At 28.1% G+C, this 27,682-nt stretch overlaps 4 protein-coding genes across 5 annotated transcripts; 3 read left to right on the forward strand and 1 right to left on the reverse strand.

Moving 5' to 3' along the window:
- Positions 1–3,953: 3,953 nt before the first annotated feature.
- On the reverse strand, positions 3,954–10,161 carry LOC111031484 (probable RNA-binding protein 19). The gene is made up of 16 exons (XM_022311445.1): positions 9,952–10,161; positions 9,665–9,869; positions 9,416–9,579; positions 8,362–8,526; positions 8,043–8,295; positions 7,774–7,983; positions 7,503–7,685; positions 7,246–7,397; positions 7,063–7,176; positions 5,967–6,102; positions 5,765–5,902; positions 5,578–5,699; positions 5,307–5,509; positions 5,135–5,248; positions 4,841–5,076; positions 3,954–4,078 (listed from the first exon to the last, which is right to left on the reverse strand). Exons 1-16 carry the CDS (start codon positions 9,985–9,987, stop codon positions 4,014–4,016), a joined length of 2,496 nt encoding a protein of 831 aa, XP_022167137.1. The 5' UTR covers positions 9,988–10,161; the 3' UTR covers positions 3,954–4,013.
- Positions 10,162–10,286: 125 nt separating this feature from the next.
- On the forward strand, positions 10,287–13,320 carry LOC111031486 (G-protein coupled receptor 143-like). 2 transcript variants are annotated; one of them, XM_022311446.1, is made up of 7 exons: positions 10,287–10,468; positions 10,628–10,780; positions 10,919–11,030; positions 11,771–11,859; positions 11,943–12,121; positions 12,613–12,940; positions 13,068–13,320. In XM_022311446.1, exons 2-7 carry the CDS (start codon positions 10,631–10,633, stop codon positions 13,254–13,256), a joined length of 1,047 nt encoding a protein of 348 aa, XP_022167138.1. In that variant the 5' UTR covers positions 10,287–10,468; positions 10,628–10,630; the 3' UTR covers positions 13,257–13,320. The 2 variants fall into 2 exon arrangements, with proteins under 2 accessions (XP_022167138.1, XP_022167139.1); XM_022311447.1 differs by having other exon boundaries at positions 12,613–12,930; positions 13,068–13,183.
- Positions 13,321–16,737: 3,417 nt separating this feature from the next.
- On the forward strand, positions 16,738–18,577 carry LOC111031492 (disks large-associated protein 1-like). The gene is made up of 6 exons (XM_022311462.1): positions 16,738–17,079; positions 17,184–17,381; positions 17,523–17,613; positions 17,865–18,029; positions 18,100–18,253; positions 18,358–18,577. Exons 1-6 carry the CDS (start codon positions 17,066–17,068, stop codon positions 18,474–18,476), a joined length of 741 nt encoding a protein of 246 aa, XP_022167154.1. The 5' UTR covers positions 16,738–17,065; the 3' UTR covers positions 18,477–18,577.
- Positions 18,578–19,408: 831 nt separating this feature from the next.
- LOC111031470 lies at positions 19,409–27,580 on the forward strand. Its single transcript, XM_022311415.1, has 7 exons — positions 19,409–19,726; positions 20,477–20,671; positions 20,743–20,902; positions 20,978–21,023; positions 24,414–24,591; positions 25,198–25,360; positions 26,746–27,580. Exons 1-7 carry the CDS (start codon positions 19,612–19,614, stop codon positions 26,801–26,803), a joined length of 915 nt encoding a protein of 304 aa, XP_022167107.1. The 5' UTR covers positions 19,409–19,611; the 3' UTR covers positions 26,804–27,580.
- Positions 27,581–27,682: the final 102 nt, after the last annotated feature.

The raw sequence follows: 27,682 nt of genomic DNA on the forward strand, positions 1-27,682 counted from the left end.
TATATTTTACTTTTACACGGAAATTTAAAAATATCGAAAGTAAATAGATATACGTTTTTTACATACTAGCGTATAGGTAATCTGTATTAATTTACATGGCAGGGAGTAACAACTAATAGGCAATTATTTATCAATATGAATTCCTATTAGATAATTTAGTTTAATATTTACCAATTTACCATTATTTTTATTATTGGATGATTTTAATAAACCTAGTAAGTAATAATAGTATGACAATTTTGAAACTTTTAATTGCATCCAAATGTTTATGTTTACATTTCATAATAAGTACCAGTCGGTTATACATGATGGTGGTGGGAGTCTTAACTTCTTAAGGGGGTTTACAATTTACCGTGTCGCGTAAAGTTGAATGTATTCAACTTTTATAGGCAACGTGTGACCACCATTTTGTTACCTATGTATTCAATGTACAAGACACGGTGACTTGTGAACCCTCCTTTATACGCTAAGATCACATGTAGAGATAATATTATGATTTAGCTATCTAAGGCAGTGATTCTCAAGCTCTGGTACGCAGAAGACTGTGTGTTGGTAGCACGGGAAATTAATATTTCTGCTATAATAGTTTCAGTGGCGTACACAGCTATTTTCAATGGGGGGGACTTACATATAAAAAATTATATACATACATATATATATATATTATACATTGATAAATCAAAATAATATGTTGTTTAACTAATATTTATTTTCATTATAAAACAATGTCTATTTTCCTGGGTTTTTGTCCCAACTCATCGACTTCTTCAGGAGTTAAATTTATATCACGGTATGCCGACAACATGGTCAATCCATTTAATCTGTCCTGTGTAATGTGTAAAGAATTATTTTTCAGTTTAAAATATAATGTTATAATATAATGGAGTATAATTTGGAATATCCCATATCTAATAATAATTATTATTAAATAATAACTTCGGTGACGACGGTCTTCTCGCCGTATATTTTTTAATCGAAACTCGATTGTGACGGTAACACTGAAATTCCCTTAATTTAATTTTGTATTTATTTTTATTAGTACTATTAATTTTTTTTTTTAATTGTCATCATTTTTATTATACATTTTTACGTAATTACGTAAACTAAAAAAATACTAAAGGGGGGGTTTGAGCACCCCCCCCCTTGTGTACGCCACTGAATAGTGTAGCGGAGATTTAACAATATTTTATGTCTTGTGTAAATAGGTACTATAAATATATTGTCAAATATGCTATGTGCCTAAATTGTTATTTTTAAACATTATTGGATAATGTCGAAAGTGTATTGAAATTTTGAATAGTTTCTTTTGTTTTTAGTCATAAGTGATAGGTAAATTATGATCGATCCATAGACCATAATACACATAAGTGATATCGGTACGCGTTAAAAAAGTTATAGATCATTCTATTTGGTTAACATCAATTGTGTTCCTAAGGAGTAAGGAATGTTATACCTATGTGTAGCATACAAAATATTTATATATTATTATATAAGTGTATTGTGTATGTGTATACCTAAATTGAATTTTAAGTGTTTGTTTTTTTTAATACCTATTTTACTATAGATATTGGGGTTTTACTATTTTTAGAATATTATAGACGTAGGCAGTGTAGGCACGTCGCACGTACCTAGCTTATATTATAGGGTCCTAAACTGATGGATTTTTGGAGTAGGGTACTTGGTAGCTGGAACACCCACTGTTCCATATATCGAACTTTTTTTTACTTTAGATTACTATACAATATCAGTCATCACTCATCAAGTAGAACTAAACGTACTAATATGTACTACCCAAATTCGTACCAAAAAATAAGTTGAATTTGTTTTTACCTCTAAGTTGTTCTTGATAACTACCTTTTGAGCATTTGAGCATTAGTATTTAGTACCAACTATCAATAAAGCATACACCATAAAAAAATTTATATCCGCTACTGGATACCTATACCCAGGTAGGTACCTATTATTATGATATGTTATATAGGTACTTTTATAGTTATGTCAAATATAATCTTATACATGTACCAGTCACCAGATTATTCATTTAAAGAAAAACAATCATTATTTAAAATCTATTACCTACTAGGCTTTCAAAGTAATATTAGAAATTTCAATTTATAATTATTATTGAAAGTAGAAGAGTATGATGCTTGGATTAATAACTATAATAATAGGCACAATAATTTTAAAACTCCAAAATGAGAAGTGGTTGATTATTAATAATTGCATGGTTATATTTTCCACATAATTAAGTTGAAATAAGCAATAATTCTCGGAATCATTATCGACACTTATGAGTACCTATATTATGATTTATGAGTATTATTCATTTAAACTAAAAAACAGTACCTGAATCCTAGCATAAAGTAATCTCTCTGCTATGCAAGCATAGACCTATAAACTAGTTTAACTATAGGTCTATGTAAAAAGTAGATACATGACATGTAATATTCACCACATACACTACATGACAGGTTAACAGACATTTACGGTCTATCGAGTAATGGAGTTGGTACACTAATGAGTAATGATATACGTGGACACGCGGTACCGTCATTGAGTATAGGTTTCTCTAATAGGTGTGTTGCTGCAGATCCGCCAAACTATATAGCTTATATATAAAACGTATATCTTATTATATATATACTACTATTTTTAGTAATTTTTTTAGATTCTGAAAGTAGCGAATGAATTTTTCTATTTTACAATGACAGGTAGTTTTTTTCTGTTTGACATTAGCATTTGAGATAGTGAAAATGCTCCGATTTACGTCATCAGCATCTTTTTTGACAGGAAAGTGAATCTAACTAATACTTTTAACAAGTCAAAATTGGAAGTTCTCAGTAATTTCTTAAATCGTCTTGAAAAACAAAAAAAAGTTTTAAAAAATTGTTTGTAAGTCAAAATTAATCGTTGACACTTGAAATTTTCACTGAATATTTATACTTGCATTTTCCATATTTTATTTTACATTTTCGAAGTATTTTGATCCTTTTAAGACTATTAATTTTTTTAATTTGTCCGATTATTCTGGATAAATGCTTTTTCGTTCAGCAAAAAAGTTTGAAAATGTAATGCAAGTTTCTTAAATGGAAGTTTAAAAATAATAAAGATACATAAGCCCAATTTTTGATTATATGCATTTTAAGTTAAAATTTTGACAAAATTCATCAAGGATCTCGAACATTTTCAAATTATTTTTCAGTCCATAGCTATAATATTAAACATTTTAATGGAGGATTTCCCAGGTTTTACTAGCTTAAAAAAAAGGTTACCAGAAAGTAACATTATTTTTTTTTAAGCTTTAGAATTAAAAAATGTTTAGATAAAAGTAGGCAAACCTATAATAAATCTTGTATTACATTTTAAAAGAAAATTTCTATCCCAAAATAATTTTTCAATTTTTCGTGATTTATACGAATTTTGTAAAAATTCTAAATTCAAACGCTCATACAAAATTATTGTGGATTTACAACGACTTATGAGAAAACTCTTAATTTTTTTTAAGTTTTTTGACCAAGCAACCAGAATTTCACCGAGATAAATTTTAAACAAAATTTATAAAAATCGAAAATTTCATATAAATAGCTAAACATGAGTCAGTTTTATAAAAATTGTATGGTGTAACGAAAATTCTAATATAAACATTCAGTGAAAATTGCATGTACTTATTCATAGTAGAATTACGTCAAAAACCAAAATCGATTCAGCGTAATTTTTTTTCGTTTTTTTTTGTGTTTTTGAAAACTTCAGGGAATCTTTAAAAATTTTTATCATCATTAACATCATTATCATCAATAACATTATCTCTTAAATGGAAAAATGCACCAACTATGTTCAGTTTCACACAAGTAAAGATATTGATAGTAGAAAGTCTAAGCATTATTTTGACTACATATCGTGTATACTACCATTACTAACTGTACATAGAATATAGATACAAAATATAACACTCGTCATTGTAAAATCAATTTATTTATCTCTTAAATGTAAACAAAATTATTTTTTTATGGCTTTTATTCCTTATTTTCTTCTTCGTCTATTTGAATATCAGCAACACTCTTACAGTGTTTTTTTGTGCCTGAAAAAATTTTTATTTTGTTGTCAATAATTAATATTTTTTAGTTTTTAGTGAATGATCATTAGTGTCATAACTCGTAAATATAAAATGGTTTCAAGTGTTTCTACCTTAGATCATAAACTATGAATGTCCCGATAACTTGAAGCACATATTAGCAACAAGTCTCTGACTAAGATGCCCGATGTGTGCATATGCAAAGAGAAATACACAATATACTCGAATATAAATGTCATATATTTTTTTGTATGAATTGATATATTTCATAAATATAACCCAACAGCTAAATATATGCAATGGTTCACCTCGTGCATGCGCATTTAAAGCATCACAGTCACACTTGTCACTTACATGTTGTTCAAATTGTTAATATAGATTATCTAAGCATCGGTTAGATTAGCATGGCTCAATCCATAGCATGGTATATGATCTAAGGTTTCTACTTAAACCCATTTTGGCATGTATGTGATATGAATATCCTATACTCCTATGTTTTTATTTACTAACAAAACATTAGCTCAGTAACCAATGCAATTCCAAGTTACTGATGAACATACAAGTATATCTATAAACTATAAAGTTTGAAAATGTTTTGTACTATTAGTATATATGTTCAATGTTGTACATAAATGGACAAGTAAAGTAATTACTACTATTACTAATTACACAAACTAGACTGCCAATAAATTCTGCCTGACTGCTTATGACATTGTAAGGCATTTTCAAACTTTCTTATCACTCAATACTATTTCTCAAAAATCTAACCTCCGGGTAACTGGTATTGATCTGCAGTTCTTTTACGCATTTCATCAAGATTTTCACCGGCTTGTGCCCATTCAAGCACCAATCGCCTACCATACAAATGAGTGCTTTGGCACATTGAATCCATGGCTGCTCTTGCTTCGGTCTTTGAATTGTATTCAACAAATGCAAATCCTCTATGAGTGCCAGTTCCCACCATTTTCTTAGGCATTCTCAAACCTTTTAGTTCTCCAAAAGTTCTAAAATATTAACAATAATATAATTCCTAATCTAAAAATTATGTTACAAGAAACATACTTAAACAATTCAATAACTTCTTGAATACTAGCTTGGAATGGTATATTACGTACGAGTATTTTGGTGCTTTCTTCATATGATTTACCTTGTTTTCGTTCTGCAACTGCTGCACTTCTGTAAAAAATAAATAAATTTATTAAAATATTTCAAATATAACTGTTAAACTACTAACTGTAATGTCCTATTTGAACGTTTAAGTTCAATTGAATGATCATCCAACATAGACAATTGTTTGGTTTTCAATGCTTCTGTAACTGATTTCTGTCTGAAAAACTGAATAAATCCATAACCCATTGAGAGTAATTGTCCTGGATGATTAGGGTCTTTTTTTCGAGCAACAGTAACATTTGCAATTTTTCCACAAGATTCAAAGTGCTAAAAAATAGTTTAATGATCATGATGGGTTTTTATTTCTAAAAACTCATAAATAAATTATTTTATACTTTTGAGATATTTTCTTCTGTAGTATTGAAATTTATGTTTTTAATAAACAATGTGGTATCTGATTCAGGTTCATCTATATCATCTTCAGTTTCTTTGTTAGTTGAATTTGAAATGATTTCTTCTACAGTTAAAATTAAAGTAATCAAACATTATCTTCTTAAAAGTAATTTTTTAATTATTTTTTACCATGAATGTTCTGAGGAACATCGGTGAAAACTTTATCTGGAGCCCACTCTAAATAAAGTGGTAGATGTTTAAATTTAGAATAAGCAAGTTGACGAAATGCTGTTTTTGCTTCTGAGTTTTGAACAAATTCTACTAATCCTATATTAAAATAATATCATTGTTAAAAGTTAGATCAAACAATAAATATTTAAACTTAAATTACCAGTGACACCACTAGGGGGTAATACTACTCTGTTGACTAAGCCGTACTTTGAGAAAATATCTTTTACCTCCAGCTCAGTAGTATCGGCAGGTAAATTTTTTACCAATATAACATTTTTGCTTCGATTTATTACAGTCTATAAAAAAAAAATTACAACTTTAACAATTACATAATTCAACAATAAATGCTACACGCTAATAAAATCCTAAATTAATAATAAGTATTTATTTAGTTACTTAATTTCTTAAGTATATGTACTTTAATTTACAAAATTTAACAATACAAAGAATTCAATTCATGGTTTATTTTTTCCATGAAAACAAAGAAGGAGAAAGATTAAACTGTTGAATTATTTAAATTTGAAGCACTCATTACTTCAAACATTATAAAGATTATTAAAATGTTTTTTTACACAGTTTGGTTATCACAAAATAAGAATTGTTTACTATTTTAAGTTTTCATTCTTTAAGCTTTTGACATTCTTGAATTACAATATTTATACTTCTAATTTAATTATATTTATGAGTCTTTCTTCCATATTGATATAAAACAATATATATCAATTGAATTTTAAAGTTTTATATTATATTAGTTGAGTAGTTATAAACACATCATTTGAAATGTAAGATGAGTCAAGTGAAGTTGCATAAGGATACCCAACAGAATATTTATTCACCACTTTAGCAATCTTAAATTAACATACTTATAACTTATTAATTACTCTTTCAAAATTAAATTTATATTTAAATATAGCAAAAAATATTATGTGATGGAATAAGAAATAAACAATGTGTCATTCAAAAAACTGAAAAATTATAATGATAGAAATAAGTAAAAACTATAGTTAAAAAAAATATTTTATAATCACTTCTAATTGTTGAAAAAAAATAATTTCTAAAATAATAAGCCTATATATAAACATGGATAGGTCTAAGAAACAAAATTTTCCAAATCCCTAGTATGTATGTTTCTATAGCTGAAATTGTCAAATAAAACTTCACGTACCAACACAGGATATAGGTATATAATGTATATGTATATTATATATTAATTCATTTAATGCATTTTAAAATGGGTTGATTTAAAGATGACTTACTTGATTGAATATATCTAGTTTAACACCATGATTTTCTAGGTACATTTTTGTATCTGAAACAATTTGTGATTCACCAAGGGCTAATCTGACAGCAGCATTATCACCAGTAAGCACCTGATGACAGAGGATTAGATTAGTAGGTACTTGTGTTAACAAATAATAGTTTCTTCTTTAGTATTTTACATTCTCTTTAGTTGTGTTATAAGTCTTAGCAATAATGTCGGCAACAGCATTTTGGCCTAAAAATAGACTGTTCCAGTTGTGTGATAATCCAGCTTCAGATTTTAATTTTGCCATTTTTTTCTTTTTGAATGAACTACCTTCGTTAGTTGTTTCTAAATTTAAAATTTAACAAATTTATTTAATATAAAAAAAATAGTTAATATTATTCCTTGGTAATTATAAACTAATAGTTAATCATACAAAAATAAAATAATTACCATCGTCTAAATTTACTTTGGCTTTTCCAGGTAACAAATGCATCATTCGCCCATGGAATATTGTACCATCCAATTCAGTATAAGCTTTCACAGCATGTTCAGGCATAAGATATGTAATCAAGCCATAACCTTTGACTTGGCGAGATATTTTATCAATGGGGATTATTACTTCAGTTACAGGACCTATAGACAATATTACAATATATCAGTTTGAACATGTGTATACAAATAAAATAAGATAATTACCACATTTAAAAAAAACTAAACGTACCATACTTTTCAAATATAGTTTGTAATTCTTCTTCTGTAGTAATGAATGGTAAATTTCGAATAAATATACGACCAGATTCTGCAATGCTTTCTTCGTGTATTAAACTATCAGTTTGTTTCTGCCAATCGGGATTTCTTTTATTAAGGTTATTGTTTTCTTCTGGATCATCAGCTTCATTTTTCATTGGGTATAATAGTACTCGTTTTCCATCTAAAATAATCCAATTGTATAAATATAAAATTAACCAGTTGTTCAACATCTAAACATACTTAAGAAACTCTTATTTTTAATAAGACATTGTTCAGCGTCACATTTATTTTTGAAACCAATATAAGCTACGCCTTTTATTTTTGGTGGTAAGCGTATAGAATCTAGTTTCAGTGGTTTGAAAAATTCTTTTAACATGGCCTTTTTTACTTTATATGGTAAACCACGAATTACAATTGTATGATATTCTGTTTTAGTTTCTGGATTTTTCAAAATCTCTGCCTCAGATTTCTTACCGCTTTTTATTTTCAAATACTAAAAAATATTATGTTATATTCAATAATATTATTATGTATACATATGAGTAATAATTTAACACACTTCAAAGTCAGATATATTGGCATTTGCAATTTTGTTTGTAGGCTCTTCGTCTATTTCTTTTTGAGTGGGTGATTCTTCAGTTTTATCTTCATTGCTTAAATCTTTAAGAATTTTTTCTTGTCCGTGAGCTTCCAAGAATTCAGTAAACATAGGATCACTTAAGTGCTAAAAATGTATTAATTAATTGAATATTATAACAAACTTAAGATAACATTTTATAACATCATTGTAGAAATAGATTTTATAGCACATATTTATCATTTATGTACGGTAGACATTTTTTTAAATTGACACTAATGGTAAAACATACCGGATTAAATTTATTTTAATTATTTTAATGTTTTTAAAATATGTAACTTGTATACAATCGTTTGAAAAATTTTGTAACATATATTAAGTTTTACTAAAATACGCAAAAAAAAGTATATATTTACATATAAAATCTGCACATTATGAACCATCAGAATATTCAACTATCAAAACTAATTTAAATTTTATTTGTGTTCAATAATAAGTTTTATTTTGGATTGATCAAATAATAAAAAATAGTTAGAATCATTTTCTATGACTTTTTACTGTATACTTAATGTCCATTAATGTGTGTTTTTTCAAGGATTTGCTTTGCACTGGTATTGCTGTTTTTGATCTGATCTAAAAATCTATTGAAAATTTTTTTTTTATACTATTTCTGTTACTTTTTGAACATAACAATACATATTTACCATCAATAATTAATGAATTTATTCAAGGCTACTAGAAATAGTAACATATTCTTCAGTTGTATTGATATAAAAATTACACAAATTCTTAAAACTGTAATTCATATTTTTGATACTGGATTTTTAGTTTTTAGTTTTAGACAATATTTTGATTTCAGGTTTATATTTATATTGAGTATTGGGTAATGTCGTCAATTCAGATTAAGGTTACTAAGCTCTGGATAAACTACTGACAATACTCAATGATGCAACTTGAGAACCTATCGCAGGGTGGAACTTCCTCAAATCGCAAATGTAAATCACCAAAAGGTTATGACTTAAGATATTTAGTATACCTGTTTTAATTTTTCTTCTACTTCAGATATGAGTTTATTTTTTTTTTTTGTCTTAGATTCGGCTTGGATTTTAACTTCTTCCGTTTTAGGAGCACTATGTTCTTTTTTATAGGCTGTACTATCAGGTGCATATTTGCTCCAGGATCTGGGCTTGTTATCATCCCCTAGTGATCAATTAGAAAAACACATGGATATTATAAAACGAGAAAGGTTAAGCTATAATAATTAATACTTATTTGAAATATTCACCTAATTCGGTACATTTCTCAACTTTTATACGTAAAGAATTGAGAAAGGTATTGTCAAAATAGTCTAAAGCTGATTTTGCTTCTTCTTCGTTTTGAAAACCAACAAAGGCAAAATGACGAAATTTTCCAGTTTTGGTATATTTAAGTTGGACATCAGTAATAACTCCTTTTTCACTGAAAATTTCTCTTAATTTGTCATCTGTTATCTAGAAACATTAAAAAATATTAATATGCTTATATTATTATTTGAATTTGATGATCTAGAGCTTTGCTCTCCGCACAACTTACAGATTTTGGTAAATTTTTTACAATTAAACGAGACATTTTTTGGACAAAACTTTTGCTCTGGGGAGTTGAAGAATTAATACTTAATGCTTAGTTATTTCTTACAGGAATACTGCGGATTTTGCTTCATTTATAATATTGGTTATCACGTATTCACGTGTGTTTCGAACACTATCATCGTGGTTTTGAAGTTTCAACATGATAACTCTATATATTCTGTATAAGGTCTATGTATGACAGTGGCCGGCTTAAAATTGATAACAAGCACAATAACATTTATTTTTATTATTGTAACATTTGTAACTAGTGTCTAGTATACGAATACAACCACAGAATACAGTTGTAATATTATGTAATACAACTGTCTATGATTATAACTGACTACTATTACGGTATAAAATTAGTTTAAAATTTAAAATTACTAATGTTGATTAATTTATTGTAAATTATAACGTATGTAAATTAATCATAAACTTAATCTTAATCGCTATTCTGATTAGAACTTCAATTAACCTTAACGGTAAGATTATTGTAATAAATTATTATGTTGGTTAAGATGTACAATAAAATATATATTAATGTGTTATGTAATATGACAGGCATGTCTAATCAATTCCTGTCTTGAAAAATAATTTATGTCTGATCAAAAATTTAAAATTTGAATTCTTTACATGCATAGAATATGGCTGACCCATCAATTCAAACATTTTGTTGTCGGAGAGCTCTTGATTATCATCCGTCTTATAAACTCATGAATGAATTCAATACAGACCGTTTTAATATGGTGTGTTTACTGTCTTCAATAATAGGTATAACTGGTGCAGCTTACCAGGTAATAATTGTTTAAATTTGTTTACTATAAAGTTTAATTTATTTTTAATGATTGATTACCTACCTAGTTTTCAAGTAGAAAAAATATATTGAAATACCTAAATACATGTAATACCTAATAATTAATACATTTTTTTAGATATTACCAAAAATTGAGATAAAAGTTCCAAATAGATTTTATTCTAATATCATGCGGCGAGGAAAATATATTATAATGTGGCTAGCAATAGCAGATGTCTGTGCATCATTGGGTAAACTTTTTAACTTTAAATATTTTATTTTGGTTAAATTCATCTTATATTTTAATTCAATCTACACATTTTTTTGCTTTTATTATTAGAAAATTTATTGTATTCATATCATCTGAAAAACAAATTAAAAGATATTTGTAATGTATTGATTTACCTAAATGCTTGAGAATGGAAAATTTTTCGAACTGGAACGCTATGAACACATTTAAGGGATCTGGGGCTCTGTTTCCATTATTATTAAATTGTTCGCTTTTAACAGTTAAACACTATTTGTGCCAATCAGTGAATTTGATTATTTTTAAATTATTACATTATACAAACATAGAATTTACATATTTACACAATTGCAGTCTGAACTGGAAACCAGTATATTTTTGAATTTTAATCACAATGTTCAATTACTGTCTATGAAAACGAATAAAAATCAAATTTCCTATAGTTAATTTTAAAATTTTAAATGTTTTTACAAATTGGAACACTAACTCATATTTTTTTTCAAATTTTGATGGAAAATATAGCCCTTTAAGACCAACAGCACTCTGTTATATTCTGAGCTACCTGTCCTGAATAACTGTTAATCGATGCTGTTCAGTTAGAATATCATGGATGAAATAAAATACTGTACATATTTATTATTCATAAACAAAACTTAACAATCTATTTTAAGTCTATTTTAAAGTATAGGAAACAATTATTTATTGGAAAAAATACCTCTATATGGTTTTTAATTTTGATTTTAGGTATACTTTTAAGGTCTTGTTTAAAACTAATGCATCATTTTCAATGGTATGATGGACAACCATATACAGTTTCTTGTATATTTTTAGCAGTAAGTTTTTATTTTTCAACTTTTAAATGATAAAGTTTCTATGTTTGTAAAAAGTTTAATATTATTATCTCATTCATGAAAAGGTTTGGATTCAGTACTTTTACATTGTAACATGGTTTTGGACTTTGTCATATGCTGTTGACATGTGGAGAGCATATCAAGATAAACATTCATGTAGAAAATTATATCATCTTGTTGCTTGGTCAATTCCTGCCATATTTACATTTATCGGACTTTCTGCTCTTTATAGACCAAATGCAAAGTATAAACTGTTTAAAGGATGTCGGCATACTATTTGTTTTCTTTCTCCGGGTTATAAACAATACAGTAAAACTTGTGTTCAACAGAATATATTTTGTGTTATTAGCTTTAATAATAGAGTAAGTTGACCTATTAGTTAAACTTAAAAGTAAGAATTTTATCTAGAGCACCTATGACCACCAGCCTATGGATTATTTATAAATGTTTTAATTTTAAATTGATTTATAACTGTAAAATATTACCATTTTAAAATTAAAATATCAAAAAAAAACCTTTTAAGAGATATAGATGGTATTATATATATATTATTAGCTTTAAGTTTGATAATAGGACAACTACTTAATTAGCAATATAAAATTGGATTTGCTGAACACAATTTGTCGTGAACTAGTCAGAAATAAATGGTGTGCTGATATGTTTTTTATAATGTTTTAATGTTTGAGTAACTTGCTATAATTCTAAATGTCTTCTAATTTTCTTTAAATATTTTAGCTGTCACAATTTGAGCCTCAAAGAAAATATTGTCATGAAGTTCCTTCCAAATTATTTTTTTACGTTTTTGCCAGTCATCGTTGTTATGGTAGTCAATCCAGTGCTCTATTCTTTATCCACTGGATACATATACCACATAATAACTTCATACATGGCACAATATTCAACAAATGAACGGAAAATGTTGGACTTATTTAAACAGAGATTTGCATTAATTAATCTAGCATTTTACTTGTGTTGGGCACCCAATTTAATTAATGCAGTAATAGTTTGGACATCTTGGGATAATCTACCAAATGGAGTGATGCTTACACTTTGGTATCTAATGGTATCTATGTACATGTTTTTATAAAAATAAAATAAAAATTGTAAAACTTTTAATACTTTTCATATGAATATCTATTCTAAAATTATAGATTATAAATGTCTATACTAAATATAAATTTAATTTTCAGGCTATTTTGAATCCTATGCAAGCATTTTTCAACAGTTTCCTCTACAACTTACTTGAACATACGGAGCAAATCTGTTGTAAATGTTTTGGTACCCAAAGAAGAGGTCATGAAATGGTAGAATGTAGACCTTTATTAATAGCTAATGTAAAAGGTTCGGCAAATTCAAATGGTTATGAAATAATTGAATGATTTAAAATAACAATTTATAACTAAACCCAAACAATTATTTGTGAAAATATGTTTTAAGATATATTTTGCATTTATAAATAATTTAATGAATTGTAAATTCTAGATTTTATTTCTATGCATTTATAATTTTGGTAGGTATTATGTTTTTTATTTTACCATAAAGGTATATCAATTATTTATACTTCTGAGCAAAATATTTTTTTGTTTGATGTTTTCATTGAATTAATTTTTCAGTATGTATGTAATTAATATATTTTTTAACAATTGCATTTACTATTTTACTATTATATACCTCAGACTGAGAATAAAATATATTAGTGTTATTTTTTTAAATATATATAGTTCTACCTCTTTTTATTATTTTTATTATATTACAAAATAATAATAAATTAAAAATGTATTAAATGTTATCGATATTTAATTTTACTTCTTGTTTGTATGACTTATTGGAATATGTATATTTTTTTATAATTCCATTGAACTATTGAACAACATTTTTATAGCCTCAAATATTTAACTAAATTAGACTAATATTTATACATGTAACACTTAAGAAAAAGAAATTTGTATTTTATACTTATAAATTTGTAATTACACATTTAACAAAATAAAATTTGTTTTTACATATACCAATAGCCTATTTATTGATATTATTCTTTATTTGTTTTTATACTGGGAGATAAGGTACATGAATTCTGCCAGTATTGGTACTCTAAAAACAACTTATCGATTCTACCACCAAACCAGGGAAAAAATAACCTTAAATCAATAGTCAATAATGAATATTGGCGAAATTGATAGATCCCTATATACGTGGTGACTGCAAATACTCGGTTTTGAAACAAAGTTTCATCCTCACCCTCCCATTTTTTTAATCTAACCACCAGATACAATTCGATGTACCTTCATATAAGCAATGCAATTCAATAATTTATTTTTAAGTTTTAACTTAAATTCTGGATGCAGTACCCTGCAATACTTTAAATTGGGCTACTTATCTAAAAAAATATACTTTAACACGTGTCATAGATATATTAGTGCCACTGTCGGCACTAGGCATTGGAAATAGTTAGGTACATAAACCGATAAACCTATTAGCTATACTCTGTAGTTTGAGAAAGTGTTGAGATACTTTTGAAGTACCCTACCTGGCTTCTCAAGGTACAATATGTACATATTATGTTATGTTCCTTTTATACTATACCCTCGAATATTTTACGGAATTCGTTTATCCGCGGATAATTGAGAGTACACTGTATATAAATATCTAATGGTCGTAATGAAATGATATGTGGGCTATTTTATCATACTTTTATTCAAAATCTCGTACTTCACCGGACTAAATACGTAAGAAAGATACTTCCTTCTCTAGAATCACTAAAAATTATTATCTTCTATACATATAAGAATCTAACTTGATTTTGGAGACGAAGGAAACCGGTTTTGAACCCTCATTATAATAATAATAATAATTAACTAATTACCAATTATTTTCATATATTCACCGATAACGATGTCTGTTTTTTTTAAAAAAATTTTTTTATTTATTTCATAATCGTTGTATGATTTGTATAGGCAAAAAATAGTCTTATGTTTTTAAATTAAATTATAAAAAAATAATTTCTTCCGGAGGAAGAACGGGCAGCTAGTACTTAATAATAGGTGAAATAAATAAATATCGAAGTAAATATAGGTGAAACCTATTCTGTGTTAATTCTATAATAATTAATTGTAATACTTAATGCGTGATTTATATAATATCTGTGAGTTGTGACTAGAAGTCTAGAAATACTAGAGTAACCATTTCATATTCAAGTAATAATGGCAACACAAATGCTATAATAATATAACGATACGTCGATACTCAATCTTGAATAATAGAGCCGCTGACGCCTGACTAAAAACTCGGACTTACATATTATTATAGCCACAGAACAAACGTGGTGGTTGGCCATCCAATATTATGTAGGTACATTAGTTGCATTTGTTAGCCCCTTTGTTTCACAAATGATTATTTTTAATTACAGACATTACATAATACTATATTAGTGCTTAATTAGTAATTACTAATTAGGTAAGTGATAAATGGTAATCATTAATTGTTATTAATTAATAATTAATACGTATTTTAACTCTAAACAACTGAACACGTCATCATAACATTAACATATTACAAAAGTACACAGACTATAGCGGTTCCCAACCACAACTGGTCGCAAGTCGCAAGTCGCTTTAGGCCCTTTAGGGTGACCGGTCGCAGAGGTTCTTATCAAAATAGATTTTTACATTGTTTTTAAAGTGGGTCGCGAGTGCGGAGTGCATAATTCACATGTTTTTTCAGCATGATCTCTGTTCTCAACTAAATATCTTCCTAAAGTAATTGAATAACAAAAAAGATCGAGAAAGAAAATCGTTCTGAATGTTATAAATAATAGTTATTTATACTTGTAGGTAGTGAACTCGTAAGTTAAATATGTGTTATTTCTTTTTTATACTATAATTCAGTGTTAATAAAATATGAGAATTATAATTGCAATTAAAGTGATATTTTAAGGGGTCGCAAAACGTTGAATTCAAAATTTTATAATCGAGCTCCTTTTGTCCTATGGTGGAGGGGGGCAGGGGTCGTGCCCCCGTTTTAATTATTATTAATCGTTTTATACTTTTATAACACGTAAAAAAATACGAGTGACTACTGCAGTCTGTGTTAACCGCTGATGCCCTTGGCCTGATAAAAAGTTAGGAGCATATATAACAGATTAGGTTTATTAGGATTAACCTATTGGGTTAGAAGCATTGACATAATATGTCAATGGTTAGGAGCCACATCTTACTGTCCTGGTAACCGGATAAAAAAAGTCATTGATGATTGATAAAAACTTAGATCATACACTATGGATGGAGTCATGCCACGATGTTTTGAAGCATTTGAAGCACATAATATAAGCGACGTGTCTCTGACATTGATGTTTGATGCGCGCATCGACAAGAGTGACTTTTAGAAGTCATTTCAACGACATTGTCGTCTTCATCACACAGTTGCACGTGCCCCCGAGTTTCACGACAGCGAGTTTCCGATGGCAGCTAGTATCATATAATATATGAAGACACACTCTGTATTTGTATTGATAAATGTGTGTAATAAATGTTCGATGGCGACGAACTTGCTGGGCAACATGGTACATGCATTGAACTCATGGAACTAGAGAGTCTTTCTACATTGAACTATATTATGACTAAAATAATTATTATATTATACAGTTAAGTGTTGAATGGGACTATGACATAGGTATTAATAAATTATAATGGTCTGGCTCAAGGTGGATATTGTTGATATCTACAAGACTACAATCCAATCGTGAACTGCAGAGTACCGGCTGTATCCCGTAGAGTTACTCTATGCCGTATCCGGTCCTATAATCCTATTATCCTATATCATAAATTATTGTTTTCACTGTTTCGTGCATTTATTTTACACGGTTGCACTGTCTTGCGGTACGCTGACCATATACTATTCTATATTTCTATATACTTGTCTGTGACGCTGACGCCTGACGGCGATTGGTCGATATCCGATTTGACATTTTGACACGAGTTTAACGGTTTTAGTTGTAGTGTGTAGTCCCGAGTTTCCGACAATCCTTGGACTCGTCGGATGCAATGAAATGTGAAAGAATACTGAATCGTGGTTGTTGAGTCCTGATCTCTATTGTTTAGGTATTACATTTTATTACTTGATATTCGAAAATTTATTACTTACACCACAATTTCACTGTTATAACATTGCAATATCGCACTAGACACCTACTATGGCTACCCAAAAGTAAGTTTTTACCTTAACCTATTTTGAAACTCAGAAATTATATTTACCTTTTTAATACAAATTACTATTTACGTACCTATTACAATTCCAATTAAAAAACCAAGAATTAATCTAAGTACAATTAAAGAATTGAAAGAATTTGAAGAAAAGTCCAATGATAGAACCATATTGAATAAAATAAAAGTTGTAAAGGATGATAATCCAACATTGATTCAAAAAGAAAAATATAATTTACAAGAAGATATTGATGTAGAAAATTTGAATAACACAATTAAAGATAACACTGTTGCTTATAATTATAGGTATGCATATTAACCAATTACCTTTTCTATTTATATGTATAAATTGTTGAAACATTTTATGAAAACAATGTTTGCACATTTAGATGAATATTATTAGTGTTTTTAGTCTAAAAGTATGAAATAGTATTGTATTGATGTTAGAAGAAGCTTGGACAAAAAAACTGTTGAACTACAAAAGAAAGTTGAATATTGGGCAGAATTATCTGCTAGAAATGGCAATGATATTCCTCAAGTAAATTATTGTTTCAATACAACTGTCTTAATATTTATATATTGACTAATTAACCTACTAACTACTATAGTACTATACTTATAAGTATCTATTACAGAAATATTATTTTAAAATATTAGTGAAAATTAAACAAATGTGTTTTGAAATTGAATAAAAATTGTATCAAAACTTAAGTAGTTAAATAATTAAGTTATAATTATATGAAATTACTTGTAAGTTTATAACTATTAACATTTAATATCTTGTTTTAGTCTGTCAAAGATGAAATAGATGTTGCATGTGGACAAACAAAACTTTTGACAACTGATAAATTTATGCAAATGCATACTCTAATAAATGAATATGATAATAAGTCTGGGCAAATGCTCATCACAACAGACGACTTAGATGGCTTTTGGGATATGCTATTGTTACAAGTAATTACAACCTTAATATTATGTTATAATGTAATGTAATTAATAGTAAACATTATAAAATATATTTTAGGTTGAAAAATTAGAAGGCCAATTTAGTCAACTTGCCATATCGGAAAAAAATAATTGGGTTCCATTAAATCCTATTGCTAAAAAAGTAATTAACAGACTACCCTCAGTATATAAATGTCCAGTGGTAAAATCAAAAGTTGCTGATTTTATTAAAAGTAAGTTTGGATTATTTAGTATGGTTTTTTTTTTTAGAAACTTATGTGTTTTGCTGTTTTTATGTATTGACAATACCTAATACTTTTCATTTATTATTTAACAGCTCAAAAGTCAAAGAAAAAGAAAACTACACCTAACAGCAAAAATTCTAATGAAAAAAATGACTCAAAGTTCAATGAAATGAAATTGTCTAATAACACTTATCGCGAGTTTTTGATTTGATTTAATAACATGTCTTTGATAAATGATCAAATAAGAATATCTTTAATCTAGTATTAAATTACTATTGTTTTATATAATGGTTATTTAAGTTAGCTATGATAAATATTTGTTAAATCTGTTGACCCCCCCCCCCCAGACTTACGACGGAGAACCGTATTATGCAATTGCCGATTGTCATGGGTGATGTAAGATTTCTAGACACTTAAACTGGAATTTTAAACATTCCCGCGTTCGAAATGAGACCTCCAAGCCTTAGCAAAAATCCTTATCACCTCCTAAATTTTTGTTTTTTAACCACCCATGACGTCGACAAGACTGTCTGACTTTTATAAGTCATTTCAACGCAATTGTCGTCTCCATCACTGAGTTGCACATTCTTCCGAGTTTCACGACAACGAGTTTCCGATGGCAACTAGTACTATATAATGTACTATATAATATAATGTACAATGTGGTAAAACGTAGCCCTCCTATCGAACGCCGCGCTCCTGGTGGCAGAATAGCCGTGCTACTTTTGTCGGCCCCTATTGTTTTAATATGTTTCTGTGGTATTACAGAGTTTGGTTTCCTAAGTTTCCTTATCTCAAATCTTCATGCGTCAAGTATGCGATGTTGAGTATTCACTATTCAGTATTCCTGTATTGGTAATTACTAAGTACTAATTTATTAGTAACTGGTATTAGTTGAGTACTTACCTACTATACTATAGTTGAAACTTGGGTAACTTCGTTAGTAGTTATTACTACTTGAGTATCGGTATTTAAACATTCAACAATCAATGGTCCAAACTCCAAAGCTTAAAAAAATTTTAAATTTTAATTTGACTGAAAGGCGATAGGTAATAGCAAGTAGTAGGTATCTTTATTCTATGGTAGGTACCTATACTATTATATTCCCGACGTAGCGATTTTCATTCGTCGTAATATTATTTATATTAACAATTTATTTCATATTCTTATTTATCAATTCTTTTAATGATTATTGTAAAAAGTAGGAGGTACCTTTGTAAGTTTGACTGTAATTTTATTTGAATTAATATCAAATTTTTAATTAGGTAAAATTAAATATACTACTGCATTTATTATAATATAATACAATAATACTTAATAAATACTTAATAGTAATAATTTAAATCATGTTAAAAATTGTCAAAAGTAATTATTCTCCTTTCATGGTACAAATGCACCACTTATCATCTAGTATAGTAGTATGCAAACGGTTCACGAAGAAAACAAAACCTATAATACTTTGTAAGTTGGTGGTCAATTTAGTTGATTAAGATTTACAACTAAATTAAAAATATATATTAAAATAGATTGACCTGTGTTGAATATGAAATAATTTGTATTCAATCAATTTTATTAGTAATAAGAAAATTTCTTTTTACTGAATTTAGGTTTTTACTATAAAAAAAAAATATACAAATTCTCAGCAAGTTAAAATTTTTTAATTCTCATATTTTATAAAAATAACTTAATTTGATATTTATAATTAAAATAAATAATAATTTTTTATCTGATTATCCTTGCATGTGTTTTTATAAAACTTATAAAATTATAATATGAACTCTTTTTCCTTCATCTTGTTTTTCTACTGTCCATTTAGGTCGTTGACGCAATAACTAAATGTCCTTATCTTTAATCTCCATTTTCTACTTCTAATAGGGATAACTATCATGACCCTTTCACCATTGACTGAATTGTGGTCATTTTGTTTCCAGCTCCTGTCTCATATTGTATTCAACCCATCTGATGCTGTCCCATTGCAGCAATTTCCTTCTGATCCCCAAACATGTACTACTACGACTCTCTCTATGTTTGATTGTACTTCTTGGTTTGTTCTAACCTTGTGTTCATCTTAACATATAATATACCTACTATAACAGTACATCCAAATCTATTTTTTAAACTAGGTTCTCTACTCTAGTAGCCAATGGGTTAATTAAACATAATATTTACCGATAATAACCACATTTAACTGTCAATATTTTAATGTTCTAGATAAAACCATATCAACCTCATGTTCACTTATTCAAAATCGCAGTTTTTCTGGTACATCTCCACCAATAATTACAGATATTAATTATGAAAAATTGAAAGAGTTTATTTGTCAAAATGAAGCGTTAATTATTGATGTACGTACTAAAGAAGAATTAACTGCCACAGGAGTTATACCGAATAGTTTTAATATTCCACGTCTGTAAAACATTATTATTTTTATAATTAATATCATTGTGTATTTACCTATAATTTTGTTTTTGTTTTAGTCGACGAGTTAAATACTGCATTTGAATTAACACCTGACAGATTTTTAGAAAAGTACAATATTCCTAAGCCAGATAAAGATCAAAGAATCGTTTTTTCTTGTGCCAAAGGAATAAGGAGCTTAAAAGCATGCCGTTATGTTGCAGACTTGGGTTATAAAAAGTATATATATTTTTGAATTACCTAAATTGTATAGACTTGATAATGGGAAACTTATTTAACTTTTTTAATTTTAAGTATTTTCAATTACACCGAAGGATGGTTTGGATGGGAGTCACACAAATGAAGAAAAATACGCCATTTATATGTATATGAGTTTGAACCTACTCACTACTCATTGTATACCTTAATAATTAGTGAACTGTTCTTGTTTAGAAGTTTTGTTATTCATCTATAATTAAATAACAATATTCAGCATTATTATAAACCTTTTTTTTTTGTATTGCAGTTTATCATTTAAATACCACTTACAGTTTAAAGTTTAAACCATTACTGTTCACTGACCTTTTCATCAAAAAGATTCTGATATAAACTGTTTTAATGCATTGGAGATAAATACAGTTCTACTTGCATAGTAATTCATGTTATTGACACCTTAAATAACTGATTTGGTAGATATATATAAACAATATAAAATCATGTTAATATTAACACATAGGCTAATAATATATCTAAAACAAAAAATGGTTTGGTAGAGGGACGTAGCCAGAGGGGGGGTCCATGGGGTCCGGACCTAACCTTAAAAATGGAATCAGGGGGGTTTTAGTCCCCCAAATGTCCAACCAGGGACGTATTTACAAATGTTGCGTCCTGGGTCAACCATAATTTTACACCTCCCACCTACCAAAAAATAGATCCACCTTTTTTGATTTTTCTCAACACATTTTTAGTTATAATTCTTTATGGTTAATTCATGGTTGGTTATGTTAAAATTATATTAATTCTATGCTAGGCGCTAGCACTTATCCGTTATCGTTGCACTGCTAAGTTCACAATAAGGGTAGAGTCATAGTACAAATTTATTGATACAATACTACACCGAGTTACAGTGGTGCCCCCCCCCCCCAATACTGCCCTGAGACCAACAGTTATTGCGAATGGGCAAAGATCTTTACAATTAAGGTTTATTTGCAAAATAGTATTAAAGAAATTTATAATAATCAAATTTTTTTACTGTGTATTATAAATTACACTTTACTTTAACTTTATTTTGACCTCCCGAATGCACCAACTAGATTCACTTTCCTACCAGAAGAGTTGCTGTTGAAAAAAATCAAAGCCCTTTTACTGCAAGTAACCGTGATGACACACACACAAAAAATAAAAAAAATTTTAAAACACCTCATTGTAAAATCGCTCTGCTCAGAATCTTAAATATAATATCATGAAATTAGTACTTAATAATATACTAGTTGACAGACTGTCTCCGCTCAGAAAATACATTTTTTGTACGCAATGAGTATTCGACTAATAATTGAATTCAAATTTAACACATACGACATACATACATTGACTTGTACTCTAAAACAAACTACAAAGTACACTCGACAGTTCGACAGTTCGACAATTCAGTGCTACGAAAATTAAGGGCTGAGACAATTGAGCGCAATGTAAATCTTAGGTTAGGTAATAATTTTAAAAAACAAAAACAAAAAATTGTATGGTTAATAATGCATATTACAATTTACAAGTATACAAATACATATACAAATTAAAACATTAAATATTTTGAGCAATGCCTTTTAAAAACTGTTCAGTTGACCTTAAATTAAATTGTTCACAAATATATTCTATTCTTAATTCTGAATCATTGTATTTTTCTTTTTTTGGTTTTGGTCTTTTGGATCATTACCTGCAATAAACTGGTGAATTCTCACGCGATTCAACTTTTCCTCTTTTTTAAATGAATTATGCCATCCTTCAATGGCGTTGTTGGTCCTTGGTATGTCATCTTTAATCAACCATAACAGTTATATAATTTTATTGGAAACTGGGGATCTTCGCTGCCTGTTACGACTAATACGACCTATCCATGTGTCTTCAAAATAGTCTAAGAGAGGTGTCAATATTGTTTCATGTTCTTTATAAAAATCAGTTTGTAATAGGTCTTCGAATGCAGTAATAACAGACTAGTGGAATATATGCTAATGCATTTAACATTTTAATATTTAATGCAAACTCGGAATTTTCACGGTATTTTACGGCAAGTCCCGTGTTTTGAATATGTCTCCATATAGATTGACAAAAGTGGGAAAAACATCCATTTATTTCCAGTATAATATTATAAAGCGCTCATATGTCTCAGCGCCCAATTTTCACCGCGCTCAATTGTCGGGACACCAATTTTAACACACATTGTCTTGAAAGCTATTGTTGTTTATCTTTAAGTATATACATAGTATATTTATATAATTTTAATTCATTACAAACTACATCTTTGTAAAATAAAAATTTGTTTTATTAGAGATTTATATTTGAGATACAAATTTGTTTAATTTTTGCAAATTTTTATCTCAAATATGTTTAATACTTTTTTGAATGAACATATACATTTTAATTTTATATTGTGAACATAAAGGCGTAAATAGTGTTTGAGATTTTTTCAGGAGGGGGCGTAGGTCCATAAAAGACTTATGGGACTTTTCTGGAATCATGAAACCATCTCCGGTTTTTTCGGGCGGTTATATAACTATTAGAGCCTTAGAGGTTGAGCTTAGTACTCCCTTGTTTGCGCTAATATTCATACCTACCTATGATATAGACCAGAGGTTCCCAAACTGTGGGTCACGACTCACGTCATATTTTTAAATAATTCATTTTTTAGACATGTGTTTTTATTCCTTTTCGTCGATGTTTAAATTTAGTTTTATCATAAATCGGTATCTACGTTTGTGACAATTGCGAATTTACAGCTACTTTGTAAACACGTCGGAATCAGATTAGCAGTTATTGAAAAAATATAGCAAAAATAAAATATTATACTGTTTTTTAATTCAAAATCCTTTTTTAAATTTGCATTCGTGACAGCAAAAAAAAGTCATTCAATATTATTGTGGGCCTCCAAAATGTAAATAATTTCTAAAATGGGTTGTACCATAAAAGGTTTGGGAACCTCTGGTCTAGACTATACTAGCATAGTATTAGATCTTCAAACCACATTTTTGGTGCCAGTGTGTCAATATAACGGCGCTTATGTATATATAAAACAATATAATGTATATGTATGTTGTATCTGTATGTTTTAATGTATATATTATATTGGAATGTACTAGTAGATAGTTTGATATACAAGTGTATAACTTAAGACTGCAATTATAACTTCAATTGATTATTTGATATTATAATATTAAATAGTTATCCATCCTCAGGTCTCCCTATATTAACGACACTCAGTACTCACTCCGAGTATATAATAATTAATAAGTTATCTGGTCACATTCAAACACTATATTGTTAGATGATGCGCGACTGTCATCCGTCAGTCGTCACGAAGTCTTGGTATAATATTATCGTCAGTGACTCAGTGTATGTGTGCGTTTACAAATATTTAGTCTGGCGAGATAATTTTTCATAATATTGTGTTTATACTGTTATAATAGTTTATGCTACACAGTAATAATTGCATATGCCTAAACAGTAAACATACGTCGCCACAAGTAATAATAGTTAATAGGTCAAGTGTAGAAACATTAGGAACAATTTAAGTGCATCGATCATAATGTCGGTCTATGAAAACGTAGACTACGATGGCTTGTTGGCGAAAATGGACCGAAAATCGGTTGTGATCGATGTCCGTGAATGTCACGAGCTTGCTGCTACTGGATTTTTACCAAACAGTATTAACATTCCACGTAATGTAACACATAATTTATAATATACTTTACAATATGTCAATTTATACATTGCATATTACCTAATTAATACATTTTTATCAAATAACTTAACGTCATAATATTAGACATAAGGAGTGTCACCTATAATATTGCAAATATTAAAATTCATTAAATTTTCTTGAAATTATTTGCATTTTGGGCGTTGCAGCCTAAATTAACACCCAACACCTGCAAACAGCAAAGTAAATTCTAAATTAAAGCCATATACATAGGTAATCAAAAATTACAATTCATAATATTATTATGCTCATACGCTCACGACAAAAAAAAAAAATTATTTATTACTGACTATCATTATAATTTGTCACACATTATCACGAACTATTCTTAGTTCGTGCGTTGTGCACATTATTTTTAATAGGTTTATTACTATATACTATATAGATTATGATAGGTGTGATCTTTTATGCGGGACTAGTGAGTACCAAGTGACCTATAAGTTGTCTTTTTTAAATGAATGATATTTTACCTACCAAATACTAACTAACAGGAAATTTTCATTTGCGGTCTGGAAGACCCAGGGTTTGAGCAACAATCTATATTGATTATTATTATTTATTTCAGTCGGTGAGTTGGAAAACGATTTAAATTTGCCCGCTGACGTATTCGAGGAAAAATACAAAGTACCCAAACCCGACAAAAACAACGACGAAATTGTTTTCTCCTGTGCCCGGGGAAATAGAAGTCGTCGTGCAGCTGAAATCGCTTTTAAACTAGACTATAAAAAGTAAATACCTTTATATGAATTATGGTTAACATAGTAAAATTACATAAACTGCATTACATGCAGGGGCGTTCCTAGATATAGGGGAACCTAACCTGGGGGGAGAGGTGAACCAATAAATTAAAATTTTGATCATTATTATTTTGTTGGCAATGAGAGTAATTTTATACATTACAATATTTTTATAGGGACGCACCCGATGACATGCTTCCTTCCTCAAAAGTTAAAAAGTGTGTACCTTTTAAAACAATTCATGCACCATATTTGTTAAATATATGTGTAAAATATGTATGCATTTAAACCATATATCAATATATGTATACAACCAAAAAGTCTGAGCCATAAAGCCCTAGGAAAAAAATCTGAGTAAAAATGTCTGGTACATATGATTAGGTAAAAGGAAAAATATGATATGTTGTACATTAAAACCTCCAACTAAAATTAATATAAATTGTAACTAAATGATTTACCTGACAAAATTAATAAATAATCTTGTAGGTACCATTATCGGCAAGATATTTGCAAAATATATTGGTTAAATAGGTACATTATTTTAAATATTGATATACATACACAAATACCTGGATTTTTTTAGTGAAAATAGTTAACTAGATAGTTAGTACTTAATTAAGCTGAGAAACCATTATAATATATCATGTATAATATACATAATATATGCTTCATATATAATGGTAATGATACTAAGTACCTAATTAAAGTCAATTTTTTTTTAAATTAATTATTTTAAATATGGTTACAATATATACCGGACTTTTTACCGTGTTCTTGTTAGACATGTATTTAGATTCAAAATTTTTTAATTTTTGATTTTGTCTTAATGTGTAATAAATAAAACCATAAAGAATATATTTAAAATTATTATAACAGATATATTAATTCAATTGATCATCGTCTATTTGGAAGTTTGAAACAATATAAAAAGTACCTATACTATCATAATAATAAATACAATCATAGTAATGCTTAAAACTAGTACCTAATAATTAATAATCACAATATTTTACAAAACCTCATTGCAATTAATAATTTTAGTAGGTATGTACCTACTAGGTACTGTATTAGTTACCAACGAAACCTAAAATTATGTAGAAAATCTCCATAAATTGCTTGGATTATTAAAACAATTATATTTTTGGAAATGTATTCTGTTTTATTTTATTAGTATAATATTAGGATAAAAAATAAAAACAATTTCATATTCAATTAGATTTTTAAAAATATGGGGGGCTCTTCATTTATCCACGGGTCCGGGGCCACGGCAGTTATACTATATGTTCCATTCTAATACAAACAATGCTTATGTAGTTATGTACCTATACAGTATAGCCGTATAGGTAACCACCTAATTTTAAATTTTGACATTACAGATTATATAACTACACAGGCGGTTGGGCCGAATGGTCGGAGAAAAAAACAAGTACATAATATTATTTAATATTCGGGAACAACAAAATGAATCAATGAAATATTAAATAAGTAATGCCATTGTTTAAATACTTTTAATGGTACAACCATAGAACAATATTACAACAATGGAACATTATGGCTTCTTACCTACCTATAGGTACTAGCATATTTCTTAATTTATCATTGTCTCAATATCAGTAGGTTAACTTACCTACACTATATGATCAGTTTATATTTTGTAAATATCCATAAATTAAATAGAGAATATTACATAATATACAAATTTTAATCTTGTCTGTTGTAATAATGAAATGTTTTTTTTTATCTCTTTACTTATATCGATGGGTAAAAGACCAATTGTTGTAACCCTCAGTTTGGTAGAAATTTATATTCAATCAGTATGCAATTTCAGCAAAGTACATCAAGTTTCACATATTTTTTTTTTGTTTTAACCAAGTCAAGTTACTCGCAACCCAGATTTCAATTTTTACTATATCATTTTAGCATTTTGATTTTATTTGAATTTTGTAAGCCAATGATGTGTTACATAGATAAATAGCACCGAATGTTGTAAGCCAAGGTAGTAGTCACATATAAACATTAATATGGTGGACAAATTACTTATATTATATATTTTATTCTAAGTCTAAGGTCCATGAAGCCATATTGAGATGTTATGGTAAGAATTGTTATTCATATAGTTGCCCTTTTAATCAATGTAAATTCTATTACATGTTAATAGCTTATAATTTTTAATTGACCAATTTTTGTACATTAATATACCTATATTATCTACACTGATCTTAATTTAAAATAGTAAAATAGGTACCTACTTTTTTTATGTTTTTAAATATTTATTATTTTTGTTAGGTAAGAAACATAGTCTTTTCTTACAGT

This window comes from Myzus persicae, unplaced genomic scaffold, assembly GCF_001856785.1.
Source record: "Myzus persicae strain clone G006 unplaced genomic scaffold, MPER_G0061.0, whole genome shotgun sequence".
In the NCBI taxonomy this organism is placed as follows: domain Eukaryota; kingdom Metazoa; phylum Arthropoda; class Insecta; order Hemiptera; family Aphididae; genus Myzus; species Myzus persicae.

What these genes read in the sequence shown, in the direction of transcription:
- LOC111031486 (XM_022311446.1), top strand. Translation starts at nt 10,631, where the DNA reads ATGGCTGACCCATCAATTCAAACATTTTGTTGTCGGAGAGCTCTTGAT. An exon ending in CTTTATAGACCAAATGCAAA is followed by an intron (nt 12,122 to 12,612) that starts GTATAAACTGTT and finishes TAAATATTTTAG; the next exon opens with CTGTCACAATTTGAGCCTCA. An exon ending in TTACACTTTGGTATCTAATG is followed by an intron (nt 12,941 to 13,067) that starts GTATCTATGTAC and finishes TTTAATTTTCAG; the next exon opens with GCTATTTTGAATCCTATGCA.
- LOC111031492 (XM_022311462.1), top strand. An exon ending in ACTGTTGCTTATAATTATAG is followed by an intron (nt 17,382 to 17,522) that starts GTATGCATATTA and finishes TATTGATGTTAG; the next exon opens with AAGAAGCTTGGACAAAAAAA. An exon ending in GGGATATGCTATTGTTACAA is followed by an intron (nt 18,030 to 18,099) that starts GTAATTACAACC and finishes AATATATTTTAG; the next exon opens with GTTGAAAAATTAGAAGGCCA.
- LOC111031484 (XM_022311445.1), bottom strand. Translation starts at nt 9,987, where the DNA reads ATGTCTCGTTTAATTGTAAAAAATTTACCAAAATCT. An exon ending in TAAAAATAAGAGTTTCTTAA is followed by an intron (nt 7,984 to 8,042) that starts GTATGTTTAGAT and finishes GGATTATTTTAG; the next exon opens with ATGGAAAACGAGTACTATTA. An exon ending in TGTTCCTCAGAACATTCATG is followed by an intron (nt 5,700 to 5,764) that starts GTAAAAAATAAT and finishes TTTTAACTGTAG; the next exon opens with AAGAAATCATTTCAAATTCA.
- LOC111031470 (XM_022311415.1), top strand. Translation starts at nt 19,612, where the DNA reads ATGTTAAAAATTGTCAAAAGTAATTATTCTCCTTTCATGGTACAAATG. An exon ending in AACAAAACCTATAATACTTT is followed by an intron (nt 19,727 to 20,476) that starts GTAAGTTGGTGG and finishes TTAATGTTCTAG; the next exon opens with ATAAAACCATATCAACCTCA. An exon ending in TTTAAACTAGACTATAAAAA is followed by an intron (nt 25,361 to 26,745) that starts GTAAATACCTTT and finishes TTGACATTACAG; the next exon opens with ATTATATAACTACACAGGCG.